This window comes from Mustela nigripes, chromosome 6 (genome assembly GCF_022355385.1).
Source record: "Mustela nigripes isolate SB6536 chromosome 6, MUSNIG.SB6536, whole genome shotgun sequence".
Lineage (NCBI taxonomy): Eukaryota > Metazoa > Chordata > Mammalia > Carnivora > Mustelidae > Mustela > Mustela nigripes.
This window is the reverse complement of record NC_081562.1, coordinates 82,861,857-82,884,289: the sequence shown is the minus strand read 5'-3', so window position 1 is coordinate 82,884,289 and position 22,433 is coordinate 82,861,857. Positions and strand designations below refer to the sequence as shown.

The following is a 22,433-nucleotide window of genomic DNA, read 5'->3' as shown; positions in this document are numbered from 1 at the left end:
TCGCTTCAGTGCCCGGTGCCAGCTGGCTCATTTGTCTGGGACGGAGGTGGAGGTTTGGGACTCCTTGCTGCAGGGGGGGGGGGGCCCCCCCCCACGCCCCCTGCCCTCTACGCACCTAAAAGGAGCTTCTCCACCCTGCCCGTTGCCCTGGCGGCGGGTCCAGCTAGGAATTACCCTGGTCACTTCTCCTGGGGCTTCCAGCCCACACCCTTCTAGGAGCAATCGGGGTCTCGCTGAGGGTCTCCCCGCGCCCCAGCCTTTCGCTAGAGCCCGCAGGGCTGTGCGAGCTTGAGCAGGAACATGAAGGTGGGTAAGGTGGGGGGTCAGGGTGGGGAGGAACAGAAGAGGAAGCTGACAGGGTGCGTGGGGTGTTTGGGCAGGAGAGAGAGGGCTGGCCAGGGGTGAAGGAAAAGGGGAGAAGGGTTTGAGCTAGAGCTGTGTTTCTGGGGGATCCAGTGAGTCCGTAGCCTCATCCTGGGAGGTGGCGGAGATCCCTTCAGGGCTATGGGCTGCGGGGTGGGGCAGAAGTCCAAAGGAGACAGGGAAGAAAGGCCTGATCTCCGGCCGCCAGCTGGAGACCCCGAAGCGCGCCAGACCGGCAGGCCCCAGTGAAGGTCTTCCTGTCCCTCCCCCGGCTCCTGGCAGGGTTGCAGCACCTCCGCCTGACCAGTCCAGAGGACTCAAAGGAAGTGGTTCTGCCTGGGGCAATTGCGCCCTGGTCCAGCTGCCCCGGTCCCAGCCCCAGCCCCATGGCTCTCTGCCTTCCTCCCTGCGTCACAGGTGGGCTGGCCAGGTGAGAGCCGCTGGCAGGTGGGCCTGGCTGTGGACGACACCCCCTCTCTAGGAGCGGCACAGGTGGGAGGCCTCCCGGACGTGGTGCCGGAGGGGACCCTGTTCAACATGGTGCTGAAGAGGGTGCACCGGCCCCGAAGCTGTTCTTACCAGCTGCTGCTGGAGCACCAGCGTCCCAGCCGCATCCAGGGGCTCCGCTGGGTGAGTGCCTATCAGCTGCCGAGCTAGGGCCAGGCGGTGGGACCGGAGGGCCTGGACTTCGAGAAAGAGTACGCCACTGGGGGTGGAGGGGCCGCTGCTGGGCTGCACAGTGCAGAGAGCAGCTGGGCTGCTGTGCTTGTGGGTGGCGTACACAGCCGCCCCATGCGTGTCTGCGTGCGAGTGGTACTCACCCCTGCCCCTGCTGGCGTGGGGGAAGGGGATTTGTCATCGACCTGTCACTTCTGTGCATCCCGAGTTAGGCAGCTCGTGTGTTCTTCAGGTGGTGGTAGGAGGCGCGTGGGAGATGGGGGCAGGTCAAGGTGCAGGGTTAGGTAAGCTTCGTTGCTCTTCTGGCTCTCTCACCGCGGCAACATTCTCCTATGGCAAGCCGCCGAACTGCGCCAATTCTGCTGGATCTTGGGGTGAAGTGGTCATGTGAACATTGCCTGGCATCTGTCTCTGGGGGTCTCAAGGGAGGCTTTGGTGAAGTTTGGAGACGGGAGCCGGAGTCTGCCTTTGCCAAAGAGTCTCCTGGAGCTGTGAGAATGAAGGAGAGGGCAGGAGTGGGCAGAGCTGTGGGGCGCAGGGTGGGCGTCGGGATTCAGATCAGCAGAGAAGCTCTCTCCAGCTCTCTCCGACCACCCAGAGTCCCCAGAGTTCCTTCCCCTGAGATTTCGCATGTGTCTATTGTGTGGGCCACAGGACAGCTTTGGTGGGGGGTGTGGGGTGCCAGGAGGGTAACCTGGGCGAAGGGGTAGGGGGAAAGCAGGAGCAGGTGACAGAATCGGGAGAGCTTGTCACCTATGTCTTTTATCAGCAAGTCCCTTTGAGTAGGATGACTACCACCTTCTACCTCTTTTCCTCCTTATCAAAATATGAGGCTGAGTGAGACAAAATGAGCTCTGCCAAGGTGATGGGACCTCCTCCCCCAAATCGGAATTGAGAGGATAATCTAGGTGCCAGTCCCTAGCTCTCCCCCAACCCTCCCTCCCTCCCTGGGTCTTCCTGATCAGTTGTCTCTTGGGCCTGGGTCCCGGTCAAGCTGGGGCTCCAGAGGGGAGCGGCCCCTTCTGGGCTAAGCCGCCTCCCCACCCCTCCAGGTCTCTGGTGGTAGCTAAGGCTTGGAGCCTGAGGGCTAGAACCCTCCCTCCTTCCTTCTCAGGCTATAATTACTTGTGCATTTCCTGTCCCCTTCCCAGCTAGTAGAGGCAAGATGGGGAGTGGGGGAAAGGGCAGGTGCCGGGGACAGTGAGGTCACTGGAGGATCCCTGGGGACTCAAAGACTCGGGAGGGGGAATGGGAGGGCAGGGGAAATGGAAGAGGTCACAGGCTGTCTCCTGACTCTCCCAGCCCCCAGAATTGAAGAACTGGGGTGTGTGGGGAGACCAGAAGGGTGGTGTGAGGGTTGCTGGAGTAGAAATGGGATGAAAGTCACTGAAACACAGCCCCCACCCCTCACTGCCTGGTGTGTGTGGGGTAGGTGGGAATGAGTGATTAAAGGGAACTTAGATTTTTAGGGCTAGGGGCAAGGGCTACACCCTCTCCTGATGACTGCCTCTGGGCAATGGGGGGGGATGGTGGTCTCAGCCCACTGCCGCTGTGTTTAAGAAGCCACACCTCTCACCTATGGATGATGCATTTGGCCTAGGAGGGGCTCACCTGAGGGAACCAGGGGCTGCGCACCGCGGGTAAAGGGTGGATGTTTTAAAGGAGTGGAGGCTAGGAGGACAGTGCTGGCAGTCATTCAGGCTGTGACAGCCTCTTAGAAAACCAGGGGGGAAACCCATCAACCTCCTGAGGCCTGAAGAGAGCACTTTGTGTTGTGACAAAATCAGGACAAGAGAAAATGAAAGCAAGTTACAGCAGGACGGCCTGAGGTTAGATAGAGAACAGACTTACCAACCATAGCAAAAGTGACCCTGGAATGGGATGGAAGGACATCTTCTTTGGAACCCTGGAGAGGGAGAGGAGATCTTGTCCGATGTCTGGGAGCCAGAGAAGGATCAATTTATCTAGAGGCAGGGGCAAGGTCAGGATACATCTGGTGGGTCTCACAAGCTCAGAGAAGCCTGGGATGCTTCCTTTTGAGTGGTTGTTTTGGGGGAGGTGGCTCTGTTCTCTAACTCCGAAAACATGCTTTCATCCAACCTGTCCAAACAATGGTAGTAGCTAATAGTTGTTTAATACTTAGATCCCGGGCACTATTTTTTTTTTTTAAAGATCTTATTTTAAAAAAAAAATAATTAAAAAAAAATCTTATTTATTTGTTTGAGAGAGAGAGGAAGCACAAGCCAGGGGGAGAGGCAGAGGGAGAAGCCATCTCCCTGCTGAGCAGGAGCCCGATGTGGGGCTTGATTCCAGGATCTTTGGGATCATGACCTGAGCCGAAGATAGATGCTTCACCGACTGAGCCACCCAGGTGTCCGGGTCCCAGGCACTATTATAAGAGCTTTCCCTTATCATATCAAATAATCTGACAATAGCCCTGCGAGACAGATACTAATGTCATCATCTCATTTTATAGATGAGAAAACAGAGGCACGGGGTGGCTAAGTGACAAATCCAGGAGGCTCGGACTTTCGTCTCTGCTAAGAGGCAAAGTGAGGCTTCTGTCCCGGGTGGTCTGGCTACGACGGCCGAGTTCATGGCGTGCTTTCTTCGGCTACAGATGATAACACTGACCCCCGAAGCATCACCCCTCCCCTTGCATCCTCTCCCTGTCCCAACACACATAGGCTTGGCCTGAGACCTTAGCCATGGCCTAAGGGAACTGGTCTGACAGGTCTCCACGAGCTCTCTGGCTCAGCGCAGGCCTCTCCAGTGTGGCACTGACACCAAGTGACAGGGAGGGAGGGTGGAGCTGGCTTGTGCTGGTGCCCAGAAGCTCCTCTTCTACCCGAAGTCCCTCCTGTCTGGGCAGGAGGGTATGCCGTGGGCAAGGGCCTTCACCCCTACCCAGATCAGCCACTTCTTTCCAACTGAGAACCCCTATGGTGACACTCAGGGTTATCATATCAGGGACAGGGTCGGCCAAGGTACACAATATGTTTTGCATTGTGTCCGGGTAATAGGCACCCATCGTAAAATAATGGTTTAATCAAGTTACTTAACATTTACTAAGCAGTTACCACAAGCCAAGCATCACTTCGAGTGTTTTATGTTATTAACTCATTTGACCCTCATAATTCCCTTATAAGATGGGTACTACTATCACAAACTCGACTTACAGATGAGGAACCCGAAGCCCACAAAGTTTAATAAGCAGCCAAGGTCACACAACTGGCTGGTACTGGGGAACCGAGATTCGACCTGGGCGTCTAAATTGGGAGCCCCTAGACTTAATCGTATTTCCTGAATAGTACCGCCGCTACCCCACCCCGTCCAGAGCACAGGCACAGGGTAGGGACCCAGAGGGACTATGATAGCAAACCCAGGCAACTTCGTTTAACACAAGGTTTTCTAAACTTACTTGCCCATGGAACATTCCTGAGGGCCGAATTTATCCGTTCCCCAGGCCGTGGAGGTGCCTGGGAGATGGTGGTGTGGAGGTGGTGTGGAGGGGCTGAGGACCTGTGCTTTGGAACCAGACAGGCTAGCGTGAATCCCGGAGCCCCTCTTCACCAACTCTCAAGTCAGGTTGTGTCACCTCTGAGCCTCCTCCTCCCCAGCTGCGAGGCAGGAGACAGACACCTCCTTCCAGGCTCAGCATGGGCTGTTCAGTAAGCTCTTGAATTTCTGAGCAGCTATGAAACTCTGGGTCCATCACCTCATCTCTCTGGGCTCTTGTTGTCCTTGGCAGACTGAGAGGGAGGTCTTCAGGAACCTTCCTCAGCTCTGATGGGCCAGAGCCCCCTTCCCCTGACCCTGGTGCTTATTCCCTGGGGCTGGGCCGGAAATGGCTTCAACAAGGCCTGGGGATCTGGGATCTGGGGTGTGCCCTGCCTGGCCCCGCAGGAGCAGGCACGTCCCTTACTAATGTGCCCTCCAGGGTCAGAATAATACCAGGAAGGGAGCACAGGCTGGAGCCTGGATCGAGGGCACAGAGGAGAGCTGGGGCAGGGACAGGGCCACCTGGGCATTTTGACTTGAACAACAACAAGTCATTAGCACTCGGCACTGTTTGTTCCGACACAGGGGGGTGGCTTGGTAGCATTCCTGCCCTTCCTCCTTCCCCGACTCCTCCTCCTCCTCCTCCTCCTCATTTCCTGTTGCTAAGTCTCCAAGGCTCTGTGTCTGGCACCAGGCTGGGCCCCATGACCCGGGCAGGGATACCCTAGGGACACCTAGCGACTTCCGCCCAGCCCCAGGCCAGGCGCCTGTGCATGCCAGACCTCGGGCCTCTGCATGGCACACAGTGGGAAGATGCCAAGACCAGGCCGGGGGGTTCTGGCCCTGGGCCTGCTTGCTCCCCAGCTCCCCAGCCAGGTCCTTTTCAGGGTCCTGAGGGCATCTGGGAAGGCAGGAGACAGAGCTGGTGAGAAGGGGGAAGAGGGGAAGGGGAAGGAGCCAGGCAGGTGCGGTGGGTGGGGTGAGACCAAAAATGTAAGCACTTTGGAGCTTATGCACGGCTGTCTGGCTAAGTAGTCAGATACTTGAGTGACAGAGTTACACCGGCTCTTCACCCCGACTTCCTAAGTCAGAGAGGACAGATCATCCCTGCTCCGCCTACTTTCCGTCTGGTCCTCTTCTGTGTAGGATCAGAAGAAATCATGAAGCAAGACGTGCTTTGTAAACTGTAAAGTACTCTGCCTTTGGGAGGGCCCATGGAGGGTCAGGAATCCTGTCCAGAGATGTCTACAAATTCCAGTTTTCCCTTTGACAGAGAAAGAAGGGCTGTAAGGAGCTGTTGTAGCCCACATCCCGGGACCTATGGGCCCTGGGTTCCTGGATGATGGCTCAGGTGATACCAAGGGCATGGAAGCCTTGTTAACCAGTGTTTCTACATAAATCCCATCTTCCAGAGCCGGTGAGGCGCCGCCAAGGCTTCCTCCCTCTTGCAGGGTTATGGGCTAGCAGCCGCATCTCAGAGAGCACAGGGCCTTCCCAGCAAGCAGCCCGCCCTCTGCTTCACAGATGAGTAATAATAGCCAACATGTACGTACAGCCCTGTGCGAAGCTGGGCTTCAAACATTCAACCCACACTAACTCACAGAACCCTGCCCAGAGCCTCTGTATTGCTATTATGAGTGTTTCATAGGTTTTATAGACAAGGAAACTGAGGCAGGGAGAAGTTAAGCCATATATTTAGGGTCACACTGCTAGTACATGGAGGAGCAGGGATTTGGACCCAGGAGTCCCCAGGTCTCGAGGCTGGGGACGAACCCTGACCCGGGATTAGGCTTGTGTGACCCCAGGCTAGGAGCAAAGATGCTCACTTCCTGACCTGTCATGGGCCTTTCTTCCCTCCCATCCTCACACTCTCTCTCAGCAATGTCCCCTACACGGGTGTGGTTCACCTGGGAGCCTGGGCACACCTGGGCCCTGCTTAAGCAGAACAGGGATCACATCTCTTGGGGTGCAGTGCTCGTGTCGAGAAGGAAGACAAGGGTCTGGTTGTAGGGTGGGGAAAGGTGGATGCCTGGTGGACGGGGGTGGCTGAGTAGCTAAGGTGCATGTGTTTGGAGCTGGGGACGGTGCAAGGGGTGCGAGAGAAATGGGGAGGGCTGAGGTCCACGAGCTGGCATTGACGTGCAGACCTTCCCCCCTGCCCTTAGACGCCACTCACCGACAGTGAGGAGTCCCTGGATTTCAGCGTGAGCCTGGAGCAGGTACCAGCCGCAGGGGGTGGAGCCGGGAGGGGACAGCAAGCCAGGGCTTCAGGGCCTAAGCCAGCTGTGGCCCTCCCCGTCCTAGGCGTCCGCGGAGCGGGTGCTCAGGGCTGGGAAGCAGCTGCATCGACATCTCCTCGCCACCTGCCCGACCCTTATCCGAGACCGGAAGTACCACCTTCGGCTCTATCGGTGAGTGGAGGCCTGGGCTGCCTCCTTGCCGCACCACCCCCCCCTCGTGTCTCTCCCTGTTGCTCTGTTTCAGGCCTCTGGGGCTCACCCTGTTGCCAGCCTCGTTCCCTCCTGCCTTTTCATTCTTCCTCTTCCTGTCCTCTTACCTCTCATAGGCAATGCTGCTCCGGCCGGGAGCTGGTGGATGGCATTTTGGCCCTGGGCCTTGGGGTCCAATCCCGGAGCCAAGCTGTGGGAATCTGCCAGGTGCTGCTGGATGAAGGTGCCCTTTACCATGGTGAGCCTGAACCCAGGGTGGGGGCCCCCGGGCCGGGCAGTCCTGGGGGGCAGGCATCTGGGGGCAGAGCCTCAGCGGGCCTTACTGTACGGGCCTCGTACCCACACGGCCTCAGTTTGTTGCCTCCCTCACACCTGGGCCTCTGCCCTGCAGTGAAACACGACTGGACCTTCCAGGACCGAGATACCCAATTCTACCGTTTCCCCGGGCCGGAGCCAGAGACCGCAGGTGTCCGGGAGCTGGAGGAGGAGCTGGTGGAGGCCGTGGCCCTGCTGTCCCAGCGGGGGCCTGACGCCCTGCTCACTGTGGCACTCCGCAAGCCGTGAGTCGGGTGCCCTGCCGCCTGCACCCCCCTGGCCTCGCATGGCTCTAAGACTCTCTAGTTCTCTCCATTTCATCTCTGAGAGGCTCCCTTTCCTCTTACTGTGTGACCTGGAGCCCCCCCTTCTCCACCTCTGAACCTGTTTCTTCCTTTGTAGCTGGGGTGGGAGGCATGGGGTCTATAAGGAGCAGGTTCGCTCAGGGGCGGTGGTGGCTGGGCGGGGGTGGGCAGGCAGGTCCTGGTTCAGGTTCCATTTCTGCCGGCGACTTTCTGGGTAGCCTTGGACGGCTCCATGCCGGCTTCCTCTTCTGTCAAAGGAGGAGCGCTGCGCCCACATCACAGGGTCGTCCCGAGGGCAGGTGGGATTGACACGTGCGAAGCACTTGCCCCTTGTACAGCACGTGGTGCACATGCAGTAGTGGCCAGCCTGGTCCGGTCACCACCACCGCTGCGGCCAGCTGGCCCCGGGCCCGAGCGTGGTGGGCTGAGCGGCTCCCATACCCTGAGGCCCGCAGTCCATTGTTTGCTTCTCTACCATCCTGTGCCTGCAGCCCGGGTCAGCGCACAGACGAGGAGCTGGACCTCATCTTTGAGGAGCTCCTGCACATCAAGGCTGTGGCCCACCTCTCAAACTCGGTCAGTCTGCCTGCCTCCACCCTTCCCCCAGGACCTCCTCTCCCTGCAAACCCCTGTGGCCCCTACAGCTGGGCCAGCAGGTGCTTCCCTCCCCTTCGTCCACTGGCTTGGAAATGTCCATCAAATTTCTGGCTCCCAACATCCTTGTCCAAAAATCCCTCTGCCCCTCCTGGCTTGTTTCCTTCCCTTGCGTTGTCTCCTGCTGAATCCCGGGCACCTGAGCTAGCCCCATCTCTGCCCCCAGGCGCTTGTGTCCTTGAACCTAACCTTCCCGCTAACCTGGCCCTTCTTACCCCGGACTCGCCCCACTGACCCTCCTCTCCCTGCCTCACAGGTAAAGCGGGAATTAGCAGCAGTTCTTCTCTTTGAACCACACAGCAAAGCGGGGACTGTGTGTAAGTCAGAAGGGGTGCAGGACACTGGGCACCAGGGGTCTGGACGTGGCAGAGGCCATAGAGAAGAGGAGGGTGACTCCAGGTGTGTCTAATGGGTTCTTCTCTCAGTGTTCAGCCAGGGAGACAAGGGCACCTCGTGGTACATTATCTGGAAAGGATCGGTCAATGTGGTGACCCATGGCAAGGTGAGTTCTCCCTCTCTCTCCAGCCTCCTTGGTGGTATCCACTTCCCTGGCCCTAGCCCTCGAGGTAAGACCTTGAATGGACCCAAGATTGCCAATCTCCCAGGTCTCCTCCTGCCCAGGGGTTCTCCCACCATGGATCTGCTCTGACAAGGGTTGGGGGGGGTGGTGCTGGCTGCAGGGGCTGGTGACCACACTGCACGAGGGAGATGACTTTGGACAGCTGGCACTGGTCAATGATGCACCCCGGGCAGCCACCATCATCCTGAGAGAAGACAACTGTCATTTTCTCCGCGTGGACAAGCAGGACTTCAACCGTATCATCAAGGTGCCGTTACTGGGGGTGTCAGGGCAGGGGACATGGCAAGGACCTCCTCTGGAGAAGTGGTAGGGGGTAAGGGGCAGGGACCAGAGAAGGCCTATAAGGAGCATGGAGAGGTAGGAGCTGGAGAAGCTTAGAGGTGATGGCTGGTGCATGGGAGAGGTCCATAGCACGCTGAGGAGGCTCAGTGAAACCGGAGAACCCCAGCTCAGTGTGGGAGACCGTGGTGGTGGGTGGCTACAGAGGGGTGGCAGGGCACAGAGGGGTGGGAGACTAGGGCATGAGGGGAGGCAGCGTAATGGAGAGTGGGAGCCACAGAAGGAGGTGGGGGAGGGAAGTGTGGAAGAGGTGGCTCAGGCTGCATGATGGGCAGGACTGGGAGTAGGGAAGATCCAAGGCCATGGGCATTGAATGGGGTGGGAGAAGGGCTGAATGACCTTGTGGGGCCCAGGGAAATGTCCTGGAACAGGGGAAAGGACCTGCCGTGTGTACTGAGCACTGGGTGTGGCTTGTTCTCCAGGATGTGGAGGCGAAGACCATGAGGCTAGAAGAACATGGCAAAGTGGTGTTGGTCCTGGAGAGAGCCTCTCAGGGAGCTGGTCCTTCTCGCCCTCCAACCCCAGGCAGGAACCGGTAACACACCTGCCACACTCCTTCTGCACACCTTCTCTCTTGCCCACCTTCTCTCCTTCCATTTTCCAGGCTTTACTCCCTTCCCCCATGTCTTACCCCTGCTCGCTGGCCTCCCCGGGGTGGAAGGGGCGGGGCATCTGGGGATCAGATGCACCCCCAGAGCCAGCTTTCCCTTAAACCCCAAGGTGGGGCCGAGCTGGTGGATAGGGAAGGGCGATATGATTCTTGATGTCTGTCCAGATGTGGGAAGTGCTATGGATTGGCTGTTTCTGCTAGGTATACTGTGATGTCTGGCACCCCAGAGAAGATCCTAGAACTACTGTTGGAGGCCATGCGACCTGATTCCAGCACTCATGACCCAACAGGTAGGGGCAAGAGATGCCCCATCTACTGTGTGACTCATCAGATGGTCATCGTAGTCTGGGAGAGGGCCAGGCACCCTGAGTGTGATGTTAGTGGGTGCTGAGTTGGCCCATTTGGCCGGTTGGCAGGAAGTCCTTGTTCCTGTGCTCTTGGCTTGGGTGGGGAGTGCCGTGACAGGGGCTGGGCCCTGGGACACTGCCCGCTGTGGGACTAGGAGAAGGGAACCCTCGTTCTGTCTATATCTGTGCTCGGCAGACTTGATCTCTGAGGTTCCTCTTGTTCCCCTGTTCCTGCCCTACAGAGACCTTCCTCAGTGACTTCCTCCTGACCTACAGCGTCTTCATGCCCAGTGCCCAGCTCTGTGCTGCCCTTCTTCACCAATATCCTTCCAGCTCCAGGGGGGATAAGGAGGTTGTGCAGAACAGGGAGAAGGGGTCTCTCCCCGCAGGGCTGAGCTGAGCTCTCCGAAGGACCAGGCTGGTGCCAAGGCCGGCTTGTCCGCAGGCCCCGGGCGTCCTTGCCGGTCCTTTGCCTGAGCTGTGGTGGGTGGCCTGGCCGGCCGTTGTGGTTCCCTTGACTGGCACCCACCTTCCACGCGGAGCCCTCAGGGGGCAGCGAGCAGGAGAACAGCACCTACATCTGTAACAAGAGGCAGCAGATCCTGCGACTGGTCAGCCAGTGGATGGCCCTCTATGGCCCCATGCTCCACGCGGACCCGGTGGCCACCAGCTTTCTCCAGGTACCTGGGGGTGAGGCAGGGCCAGACTGGGCAGCCAGGGGGAGGTGAGACTACCTCTGAGCCAATGCATCTTGGCTCTTCCCAGAAACTCTCAGACCTGGTGAGCAGAGACACGCGGCTTTGCCTCCTGCTGCGGGAGCAGTGGCCGGAGAGGCGGCGACACCACAGGTGATGGATGCTCAGGCTCTAAGTTAACTTTCCACATGTGTGGCGGGTGGTGCATGGGGGATGGAGAACCCCACGCTGATGCTGGACACTGACACAAACACGCTGCTTGCCATCCAGGCTGCACTGCCTGTGGCTCTGCTGTTCTAGGCATGGTCCCCCTCTCAGGGCTTCAGGCTCTCGTCCCTAACACCGGGACAGCGCCCATCTACTGAGGATGGTGTGTTCCCATGCCTTAGCTCAGCAGCACCTGCAGGTGCCGTGAGCCCTGGGAGAGCCGGCTGGGACTGCTCGTTTGACTCCTTATTACAGTCAGCCCTTCTTACCAGTCGCTGGCTGTTCACCCTTATGCCCTGCCTGTGCCTTCTCCCTCGCCCCTTCTCCTGAGCGCACCTGCCATTCCCACTTCCTCCATTCTGCACGTACTTACCCCAGAGCATCCTCAGTGCCCGGTCCTGCCGGCCCCATCCGATGCATTTCCTAAAGCTTCTCTTGGCCTTCCCAGACATTCCCGTAGGACCAGGTGAGGTCCTGGTCCCAGACTGACCCCTGGGGCATGGCGCTTCCTGGAACTCTCTTTCCTTCTGATGCTGGCCTGTGAAAATCCCAGCAGGGGGGGGGCTGAGTTTTGAGCCCTGGCTTTGCCCCCTCTGGCTGGAACTTAGCAAGTCTGCAAAGCTCTGAGCCTCTGCTTAGGGCAGAGGGAATCCAGGGCCAGGCCCCCTTCCCCCACTCCTTGCCCCTACCCTCCTGTCTCGCCCACAGGGGCCCGTTGCGGTTGCTCCGTCCCTCGCCTCATCTCAATGCCCTTCTCACTTGCTCCGCAGGTTGGAAAATGGCTGTGGGAATGCATCTCCTCAGATGAAGGTGTCTGCATGGACCAGCTCCTCTCACCTCTGTCTGGCCCCAGCTTCTTCCCTCTGCCCCTCCTTCAGCCCCACCCCAGGGGCTCAGCCTGCAAAGGATCCCCATGCACAGGCACACCCCTGGGGCTGGGATAGGTGTTCACAGAACAGGAACTCCCCACTAGGCCTGGGGAGACACAGAGGTCTAGGGTCACCCCTCCACCCCTACCTCACCCCAAGGGGTTTCTGTTGCATTTGGGAGGTAGTCCGCGTTCATAGAACCAGTTAGCAGTTCTGGGGATGGCGGGATGGTGCCTGAAGGCAGCCTCTGAAGCGTGAGGGTTCTTGGGAGTCAGAGGTGGCCAGTGCCATCCCCGGCAGGGGACCGCAGGGAGCAAAGGGGGATGAGGACGTGTGGCTGGAGCCGAGATTTCTTGGGGGAATAGTAGGAGAAAGGGCTGGAAAGGTAGGATGGGGCTGGTTATAGGGAGTGTTGCCCTGGGAAAATAAACACCAGGCTCTCTGTGCCCAGTGGCCTGTGTGCCCCGTGCCCCCAGACTCTCACAGGCTCCTTCTCTTCTATAGGCAAAGTTTGTTTCTACCTCAGGGCCTGGAAATTTCTATCTCTGGCTCTTGGCCCACCTAGATCCTTATCTTTATGATCTCAGCGAAAGTGTTGGGTTCTCAGAGAGGCTCCCCCATCTCCTTATCTAGAGCACCGCACCCTCTCCCCTGCCAAGGTGTCTTCTGTGATTCCCCTCAAAGCCTTAGCACCATGTGGGGTACTTCTTTATCATCTGTTAGTGCCTGTCCAAGCTGGAGTGCTGGCTTCGAGAGTGAGGGGCCCAGACCTCTGCTTCCCCAGGGCTCCCAGGCACTCTGGCTCATGGCGGGTGCTCAGGAACTAGTGTGGAATTGCCCTCACAGGCCCTCTGCTAGGTGCTGTTGCTGCAGAAGTGGGGGAGAGACACCCCCGGCCATGTGGGGCTCACATCACAGACAGGCGAGGGACGGAGCGGCTGGACAGTGTCGTGATGCCTAACGGCAAAGGCAGGAGTCTCTGAAGATGGAGAAGAGGCAGGCTGACTCGGGGTCAGAATCAGGGAGTGTGACCACAGGAGCTGAGAGCTACAGGGCAGGAGGGTCAAGGCAGAAGGGGCCCACAGTCCGGTTCGATCGGGAGGGAAATCCACCTGTTCGGGACCCTGCAGGAGGGAGTGTGAGAGGGAGCCACCAGAGGAGGCCATGCTGAGGGGTTTGGTCCTTGTCCTCTGAACAGTGTCATGCCTTGGAGGTGTGGGAACCATGGGTTGACAAGGTCAAGTGTGTGTTTTGAGTAGGTCAGCTAAAGAGCTGCTGATTTATCCAGCAGACAGTGATGGCCTTGAAGCTACATTAGGAAGCTTGATCTGGCTCTGGTCAGGTAGATGGGTGGGGGGTGTTGGGGGCTGTGGGGGGAGGGGTAGGAGGCACCCAAGGGCTGATGGAGGAGAATAGTCCGGCCACTGAAGAGGGAGGCAACTGAGCAGGTGGATCTGAGGGTTGGCCTGGGCTGGGAGGAGGGGCTCAGAGGAACCCCCAGAACAAGATGATAAGCTTTAGGGAAACCAGACTGGGGGGGTCGTCAGGGGCTGGAGAAAGGTTGGGAGGCAGGATGAGAGCGTCTGGGGGGATGGAGCACAGATATGGAAGGATCCAGGAGGTGCTTGGAAGAGAGGGTGATGCTAGAGGCTGCGACCTCCCCATGCAGGTGGTGTGAGACTGTGTGGAACTCTGGGGAGAGCTCTGAGACATGAAATATAGAGAAGACCCGTGGGTCAGGGTCTGAGCTCGGAGGATTGGCCCCATTCAGAGCTGGGAGGGGAAGAGTCGGTACAGGAGTGAGAGGAACAGTCGGGTGGGTGAAGGCACTGTGTGGTGGAGGCCTCCACTCCTTGCCCTGTGCTGGGACCGCATGAAGAAGGGCTGTGGGGCCTGATGGGGCGGTAGCGTGTGGGGAGGAGCAGGTTAGGATTCTGGCCTGCTACTAAGCAGCTGTGTGGCCTTGGGCCCGTTACTAATCTCTCTGAGCCTCATTTCTATCACATATAAAATGGGAATAATATGAATATTTTTGTTAAAGGGCTATTGTGACTATTTAGATACTTAGAATAATCCTGTCCTTAGCCTGGCACGCAGCAAACAGCCAGCTAGCAAACAGTAGCCAGAGGAGCAAGAGGAAGAGAAAACCAGGGCCAAGGGCTGAGTTGTGCTCATATTAGGACCACTCAGGGCCCATTTGGCAAAAGGAGTGACACACAGGCACAGGAGCACTGACTTGTCTCTCCTCGGGGAGTCTTGGTGCCTCATGCTTACCCAGCTCAGGTCCACGCAGCAAGCAGAGCCTGCCGGTGGTGTGTGCCCTGTGCAGGTCTCACGCTCCCGGGGACAGAAGCCTCTGCTCTACCTGTTCTCCCCTGTGCCCCCTGTGCCCCAGGGCTTACTTTCTCTCCCTCTCAGACCAGGAACATGCCCGTTTGGCTCCCCGGCCAGGACCAGCCCCTCCCCAGCAGGAACTGTGCCATTCGAGCTGGGGACAAAGGTTGGTGGTCCCTGCCAGCCTGCACCCTGCTGCCGTCATCCTTGACCTTAGTATGCCTGGCTGAGGAGGGTACACTGTACTCCTCAGGATCTCTGTTCCAGGCTTCTAGACAGGGTGTGCCCCCCCCAGTCGGGCCACCCCCCCCCCCCCCCCGCCCCGGCAGCATATCCACCCAGGCTTCCCCTCACCACCCATCCTGCCTCTTTGGGACCCTCCCACTGCTGCATCTGCGCACGCTCACTTCTGGCTAGGGGGACCAAGAAGCCTCTTCCTCCACCTCAGCCCGGTCTTCCTTTCTAGTCCCCTATGACATTTGCCGACCGGACCACTCTGTGCTGACCCTGAAGCTGCCTGTGACGGCCTCCGTGAGAGAGGTGATGGCAGCATTGGCCCAGGAGGATGGCTGGACCAAGGGGCAGGTGCTGGTGAAGGTCAACTCTGCAGGTGGTGAGTTGTGTCTCTGGGTGGGATGGCCCTGAGGGAGGGGCCCCTCCGTCCGTGCATGCCCAGATTCCCGCCCTTGAATTAAGATCATCATTTTGATCGCCTTCATCATTGTTAGTGATGGTTAGCATTTAAGGGCGGTTTATTGTGTCTCCAAAGTGCTTTGTGTGTCATGCTTGAGAGCATGAGCTTGTGGCCGGCTGTCTGCAGTTGAGTCCAGCCCTTTAGCTCCCTGTCTGTGTGTCCTTGGGCAGGGTTCTTCTTGATCTTTCTGTGCTCTTTTCAGCATCTGTAAAATGGGGCTGATAGGAGTGCCGACTTCACAGAGGAACTGTGAGGACTGAATGAGCCTATCTATTTTAGGGTTTAGAACGGTGGCTGGCCCAGCACTTCGTACATTAATTTTATTATTATCGTCCTCATATATTCATGGAATTTTAATAACCACTTTATGAGATAGGTACTTTCATCCTATTTTCTTTCAAGGAAACTGAAGCTCAAGGGGATGAGGCAATTTCCCCGAGTCAATGAGAGTGTCTGGCTTTTGAATTTAGATAGTCTTCATTCATTTTGTCAGTTGGCGCACATACTTGAGAGGCAGCTACGGGCAGCAATGTGTTAGGAGATGGAGGCAGCGTGGCAGGTGAGACAGAGAAGCTTGGTGGTTAAGAGCATCCACAAAACCCCTGGGCCTGGGTTGGGACCCCAGGACCCACTACCGACGAACTGTGTGATCCTGATCTGAACAGAATGCTTAACCTCTCTGAGCCTCTGATTCCTCACCTGTCCCATGAGCTCTAAAACTGTACCCATCACACGGGACGGCTGTGGCCATTAAACGAGGTCACATTAAGAAAACACTTAGCCCGGGGCTGGCACAAAGTTAGTGCTTGGAACATGGAAGCATGAAAATTACTTAGACATCCCTTCAGGGACCTTGGGCCATCAGAAACCTCTCTTCAGTCTCTGTGAAGGACACAGCCCGGGCCTGACAGTTGGAGCCTAGAGTAGACAAGAATTAGGGACATCCAGGGAATAATGGCAAGGAGCAGAGGCCAGAAAAGCAAACCCTTCTCCCCCTTCAGGAAGTGGGGCTTCGGGATCAAGTCCCGAGCACCTGTGTTCTGCTCTGGGAAGCACCTCCCCCTGGTGGCGACTCAGAGAGTTGCAGCTGCCCCGGAACCAGAGACCCTACTATGTGACAGGGACTGTTCAGAGCACTGACCTTCCTTCAGATCGTTTAGATCCCCTCCCATGTCAGTAAATGCTATTTTTACTACAAACCCACTGTTATCTGTGTATTTGTTCAGAAGTCCTATACATATACTCCCATACTAACACTATATAATTCTGAAGCTACCCACAAAGTAAAATTGCAAAACAGATGAGAAAAATAAATATAAGGAGAAGAATTGATATTTTTTGGACACATGATGGTCTTACTTTGGGGGCTACCGGCCTAGAGAGTGGGGATTCCCACATGACTAAGAACACGGGCTCGTTTAGTAGTTGCTGACGAAAATCAACACTAAGTAAGGCCCGTGTGAGGCACTTTCCACTTTTCAAAGGCCACTACCTGCCTCATCTAGTTATTGCCACTGCTTACATAAATTAACTTGTTGGACCTGTGAGTTGTCAGGGTTGGTCTTGCTGTCTCCATGTGACAACAGAGGAAACTCTCGGAGACTTCAGTGTTGCCTGAATATTGCCTGTGTCACTGACAATCCTTTCTTGTCTTCCTTGGTGTGCTGACCTGTCCACAACCTGGGTAGTGTGGATGTTGTGGGCAAGAGCACCTGCCCAGGACTCTAGCCCGGCCACTGGGAGAAGGGTCCTCCCAGCCTCCCGACTGGGGCCCCGACCCTGCCTTTGGTGGCTCCCTGGCCTCCCTTTCTGTCCACGACTTCCCCAACCCCCAGCCCAGCCTCTGCTTTCTTTGCAGATGCCATTGGCCTGCAGCCAGAGGCCCGTGGTGTGGCCACATCCCTGGGGCTCAATGAGCGGCTCTTTGTTGTCAACCCACAGGAAGTGCACGAGCTGGTAGGAACAGGCAGGGGGCCAGGGAGGAGCTGGGTTTTGGGAGTGGCAGGGGAGGGTCACAAAGAGGGGAGATGAGGCCCTGGCTCTGACTGCTGCTGGGTCTTAAGGATGAAATGGAAGGAGTGGGCCTCAGCTGATGGAAGGTTCCAGAAGCTGGGGAAGGGAGACTGCTGGTTGAGAGCTCTCAAGGAAAAAGAAGACCTCCTCCCATTGGAGATTCCCCAGGAGATAGGAGCCCTACAAGGAGGGGGGTCTCAGCATTGGGGAGCTGGCAGGAGGATAGACGACTCCTTGGGAAGCTTTATCCTTCAGAGGCCTACTCCTGGTAGCACCCATCACCTCCCCGACATCCCTTTGACCATAGGCACGGAGTCTCTGCCTCAAATTCTCTCCTCCTACCCTGCATCTGTCCCCTGGATTCCCCTCCTGAGCTCTCTTGCACCCACAGACCCCACACCCCGAGCAGCTGGGGCCTACTATGGGCTCTGCGGAAGGGCTGGACCTGGTGAGTGCCAAGGACCTGGCGGGCCAGCTGACAGACCACGACTGGAGCCTCTTCAACAGTATCCACCAGGTGCATGGAGCAGAGCTGAGGGGAGCCGTGTAGCCGGCTGGCAGGGGCACCCCACCTTGTGTGGGCTCATCTCTCCTGCTCTCTCCTCCCCAGGTAGAGCTGATCCACTACGTGCTGGGCCCCCAGCACCTGCGGGACGTGACCACGGCCAACCTGGAGCGTTTCATGCGCCGCTTCAATGAGCTCCAGTATTGGGTGGCCACGGAGCTGTGTCTCTGCCCTGTGCCGGGCCTGCGGGCCCAGCTGCTCAGGAAGTTCATCAAGCTGGCCGCCCAGTGAGTGTCTGTGGGCTGGAAGGGGGTGTGTGTGTGTGGCTGAGTCCTGAGGCGTCTCTGTCCCCAGTTGCCTAATCTGCCATCCCCTTGCTTCCCTGGGTCTCCTAGAGTCTTTGCCTCCCCACCCCGTTTGGCCCCAGGCCCCACAGAGGCAGAGGCCGGCTGGGCCTGATCCTGGGCCCTAGGCCTGCTGTTGTCTGGGTAGGAACTCTGTGGGCGTGGCTGTTTCCCCTGAGATTCTCTGGATCTTCTACCCATAGCCTCAAGGAGCAAAAGAATCTCAATTCCTTCTTTGCCGTCATGTTTGGCCTCAGCAACTCGGCCATCAGCCGCCTGGCCCACACCTGGGAGGTAGGTGTGATCTGGAGGACCCCGTGCCCAGCCTCGGAGTGTGGGTTGGGGCTAGGAGCAGTGAGAGCTCCATCTGCCTCTCCTCTACAGCGGCTGCCGCACAAAGTCCGGAAGCTGTACTCGGCCCTCGAGAGGTTGCTGGTGAGTGCTGGGCCTTGGCTCCTCTTTCCAGAAACCCTGATTCTGGGCTTCCCAGCAGTCCCTCTACCTTTCCCTGGCCACTTCCAGAGTTCCCAGCCCTGGGCCAGAGTCAGGTTCCTTCTGGGCTGTGTGTTTGGGGAGCTAGCTGCGGCATGAAGTGTTAGCAGAATGAGGGGGGCACAGAGCATATTGTATCCCGTGTGGCAGGGGTGGGAGAACCTTGACTGTGGCCGCGTGAGGTCCTATGTGAGGACCAGGACAGGACACATTTGGTGTCTGGCCTCGGGCTCCGAAGCGCCAGGGGAACATCCGGGGAACACAGGTCTCCTGCTGACCTGCCCCAGGCCCAGGAAGCAGGTCCTCGCACCAGACCCATGATGGGCCAGAGTCTGTCAGTGGCCCCTCAGGAGATGCTAGAGGAGGCCAGAGACAAGGGAAGAGCTGAGGAGCTGGCTGCCCTTCCCACCCCCCTGCCAGGAATTGTTGACGGTTAAGAGGTCTTGGGAGTGTTCAAGAGAGCTTGCACAAAGGGTTTTTATCAGCCTGGCTATGAGCTCTCGAGAAAAAAATGTACCTTGCGGTCTCAAGAGATTCAGAGGAATTTACCCACTAGAGAGGGATAGACAGAGACAAAACAAGAGGAGGGACAGAGAGAGAGAGAGAGAGAGAGGGTTTTCCATGAAACCCCTGGGCCCCGGAAGCATGTTTGGGGGGCCAAGACCCTGAAGCCTCACACACAGATGACCCGCGGTGCTTCAGGTTCCCTCCTGCCTGCTGCGGAGCCCGCCTCGGGGAGACCTGGGGCCCAGAGGAAGCTGAGCTCCGAGCTGGTGGTGTTTGCTTGTGTCATGGTGCGTGGGGGTCAGGTCCCTCCCTCAATGAGGCTTCTCCCCTCTCAGGACCCTTCGTGGAACCACCGAGTCTATCGCTTGGCCCTCACCAAGCTCTCCCCTCCCATCATCCCCTTCATGCCTCTTCTTCTCAAAGGTAATTGGACCAGTGCTTACCTTCTCACCTCCACCCATCCGTTCCCGCGTCTGTCTGCATCTGTCTGTATGTCCACCTGACCCTTGGGGTGCTCGCCTCGGGGGACACAGATGAATCAGGAGTTCTCAGGCTAGAAGCAGTGTTGAGACAAGTGCTGGTGACATCAGATGGCCTCTGATACGAGGCCTGAGAGAGACAAGGAAATTGCTCCGAGGGGTCAGAGGAAGAGGGCAGTGTGGGGTTGGGACAGGCCCAAGGCTCCCATGATTGGCCTGTCACCTTTCCTGGGCTGTAGGAGGGGGGAAGACTTTGGGGATCTTGAAGCAAAACCCATCTCTCTGCAGACATGACCTTCATCCATGAAGGAAACCACACACTGGTAGAGAATCTCATCAACTTTGAAAAGATGGTAAGTTCAAGGAGAGTGGGCATCTGCCCCTAGAGTGGGTTTGAGATATGGCTGTGTCCTTGGAAGGGAGTGGGGGGGGTGAGAGCTGACCTAAAGCCATTATTAATAATACAAAGATAGAGTCTTTTAACCTATTCACTCCCTTGCGTGCTGGGGAAGACAGCCTTAATGACCTCACCCAGCAAACAGAGCCCGAAGCCCTCCCTGATCTCTGTTCTTTCTCCCACTGCCTGGTCACCTGACAGTTAGGGTTAGGGTCAGGGCAGAGCAGATACAGCCCCATCTAGTCCCTAGGAACACCCCCACTCAAAGGGGTCTTGGTTTGCAGCTGCCCCACAGGCCATGCCAAGGTCCTGCCCCTCAGGCCTGGTCTTGTGTCCTTTGCCTACAGAGAATGATGGCCAGAGCTGTGCGGATGTTGCAACACTGCCGAAGCCACAGCAATGGTGAGGGGCTGTTCCCCTGCCCCCACCCCTCTGGAATCCACATTCCTACCCCCCACCCCGACCCCCACCTCTGCCCCTCCAGGCTCTGGTTGGGCCCTGTCTCCCTGACTCCTGCTTCTCGCCCCGCCCAGTGCCACTGTCGCCACTCAGAAGCCGCGTATCCCACCTCCATGAGGACAGCCAGGTGGCGAGGATGTCCACGTGTAAGTGGGGCAAGGCTGGGTGCTGCCAGGGCAGCCTCGGCTGGCGTTTCTCGGCTGGCGTGTAGGATGCTGTGAACTCTTCACCCCACCGCTCTGAGGAAGCTGGAACCTTCTCCCAACTTAACGACACGCAAACAGGCTTGAGCCCTGAAGTCACCTGTAGAAGGCTGGGGTAGAGTGATAGAGCTGGGCCCCAGACCAGGGGTCCGCTTACCCCAGACCTGATTTTTTTTAATTGGCCTTCAGTCGTGTGAAGTGGGATTAATCAGAGTCCACGGTTTATCCAGCGCTGTCATTGTTGGCCCTTTATTTTACGTATGTATCTATTGGGATCATACAACGAACACTGCTGGACCCATGCCAAGCGTGAGCACACTGACGATAGCTCCCTCTCCCTGCGTACTCCTCTGTCCTCAGGGGCCACCATAATACAGTGACACAGCTAAATTTATATGGACAGACACACATATACCTAGAGCTTTTAAAATGCTTCATATATTTATGATGACCACAGAATTCTTCAGTTGCCATTGCTTTTGAATTCAGTGAAAGGGGCGTTATGCAGTACGAAATCATGGGGACCTGTGTTTCGGAGTCTGAGCCCTTCCCCACACAATCTCTGCTCCAGACTGGAGGGCAGACTGGCCACTAGCTGGGCTGTGGGAACTGGCAGGGTGGGGGGCGGAGGGCGGCAAGGCTCATCTGCTCCCTTTTGCGGGGGGGTGGTGGGTGGGTTGGGGTGGGCAGGCATGGGCCCTACAAAGCTGCGGCTGTCCTCCCCTGACCACTCTCCCTCCCACCTCTCTGGCAGGCTCCGAGCAGTCCCTGAGCACCCGCAGTCCGGCCAGCCCCTGGGCTTATGTCCAGCAGCTGAAGGTCATCGACAACCAGCGGGAACTGTCCCGCCTCTCCCGGGAGCTGGAGCCGTGAGGCAGCTGGGGCTGGAGCAGGCACTTCCCGTCAGGAAAGCCAGGGCCCGCCCGGGGCCAGGAGGCCCACAGGCCGGCGGCAGCTGGGCAGGGCTCTCCCGAGTGGACTCACGGCCCTGGAGTGGGCGGCATGGAGGCGGCTGTCCCCTGTGATGACAGACGGCCAAGGAGGACCTCGGAGTGGAATGAGCCGGGGCCCAAGGCTAAGGAATGGGGGGCAGAGAGGCCCTGGAGTGGGCAGGAGAGCGGAGCAGGCGCTGGAACTCGGTTCAATAGAAAGCTCTCCACACCACGTTTTTCCCAGATTCTGTGCGTCTGTGGCTTTGTCCTCAGGCCATCTCCAGGCGCTTTGTTTTCATGGTGGACAGAGGGAGCAGGTCCCATCTGTGTGGCGGGTGTGCAGGCGGGGGCAGGGCCGGTGTGGCCCGGGGAGGGGTGAGGGAGGAGGGCCCCTGCTGGTCTTCCCAGAGCTCAGGAACAGGAGATAAACAGTCGGGTGTGGCAGGGCCTGTTTGTAAGGGAGGGGTGGCCCCTGAGGAGCCTTACCGTTAACAGAAATGACCGTTAACAGAAATGACCGGGGATGCTGTGTTCCCAGGCCAGCCCTGTGGGGTGTGTCGGTGAAGGCCGAAACCCTCCCAACCCCAAGAGCTGGGGAGGAGGTGTTGTCTCTGGAGTGAACCCAGGGAGGCTGACAAGCGTTCCCACTGCTGTAGGGGTCTCTGGGAACCAGGCGGAGCGCCAAGACCGATGACGGCTGGCCCCTGGCCGCAGCAGCTGCTGGGGCCTGGAGCCCCCGTCAGTGGCCTGCAGGGGTGACCCTCGGTTCTCCACTGTGGCCTGAGAGCTCCATTACAGACCAGCCGCCACTGGCTCCTTCCACCCTCCCCTCCTGGCTGCACTTGCTGTCCCTCTGCCTGCAGCACGCCTCAGCCGGGTGGGTGGTCCTCTCCACAAACCCAAGGCCTCTAAGAAATGGCCACTTTGTGGCCGGTGAGAGAACGAGCATTGAGGCGGAGGCCTCTGAGGGGAGCCATCCCTTTCTGAGGCCTAGCAGGCTCCCAGGAAGTCCAGTTTCTTGAGAATGTCCCAGCCAGCTCTGCCCACATTCAGTCCTCCCTCCCCTGCCCCTTCAGCACTCCAGTCCCACCCAGGGAGCAGCTCTGACAAGTCCCAGACAGAGCTTCCCTCCTCTCTCAGCCTCCTATGGCCCTGAACCTG

At 58.0% G+C, this 22,433-nt stretch overlaps 1 protein-coding gene across 2 annotated transcripts; it reads left to right on the top strand.

Moving 5' to 3' along the window:
* RAPGEF3 (Rap guanine nucleotide exchange factor 3) lies at positions 1–21,517 on the top strand. 2 transcript variants are annotated; one of them, XM_059402971.1, is made up of 28 exons: positions 1–306; positions 781–993; positions 6,708–6,761; positions 6,847–6,953; positions 7,109–7,230; positions 7,384–7,552; positions 8,104–8,188; positions 8,523–8,583; positions 8,692–8,768; positions 8,947–9,093; positions 9,608–9,720; positions 9,997–10,085; positions 10,385–10,463; positions 10,672–10,822; positions 10,908–10,990; positions 11,815–11,854; positions 14,332–14,413; positions 14,714–14,860; positions 16,800–16,897; positions 17,346–17,471; positions 17,565–17,746; positions 18,007–18,097; positions 18,188–18,238; positions 19,138–19,225; positions 19,570–19,634; positions 20,026–20,080; positions 20,212–20,283; positions 21,095–21,517. In XM_059402971.1, the coding sequence occupies exons 1-28, from the start codon at positions 301–303 to the stop codon at positions 21,211–21,213; spliced, it is 2,772 nt and encodes a 923-aa protein (XP_059258954.1). In that variant the 5' UTR covers positions 1–300; the 3' UTR covers positions 21,214–21,517. The 2 variants fall into 2 exon arrangements, with proteins under 2 accessions (XP_059258954.1, XP_059258955.1); XM_059402972.1 differs by lacking the exons at positions 1–306; positions 781–993; positions 6,708–6,761 and having other exon boundaries at positions 6,870–6,953; positions 7,407–7,552.
* Positions 21,518–22,433: the final 916 nt, after the last annotated feature.

Coding starts and splice junctions, on each gene's coding strand:
- RAPGEF3 (XM_059402971.1), top strand. Junction 11,855..14,331: donor ATGCATCTCCTCAGATGAAG/GTGTCTGCATGG, acceptor TCTCCCTCTCAG/ACCAGGAACATGCCCGTTTG. Junction 20,081..20,211: donor CTGCCGAAGCCACAGCAATG/GTGAGGGGCTGT, acceptor CGCCCCGCCCAG/TGCCACTGTCGCCACTCAGA.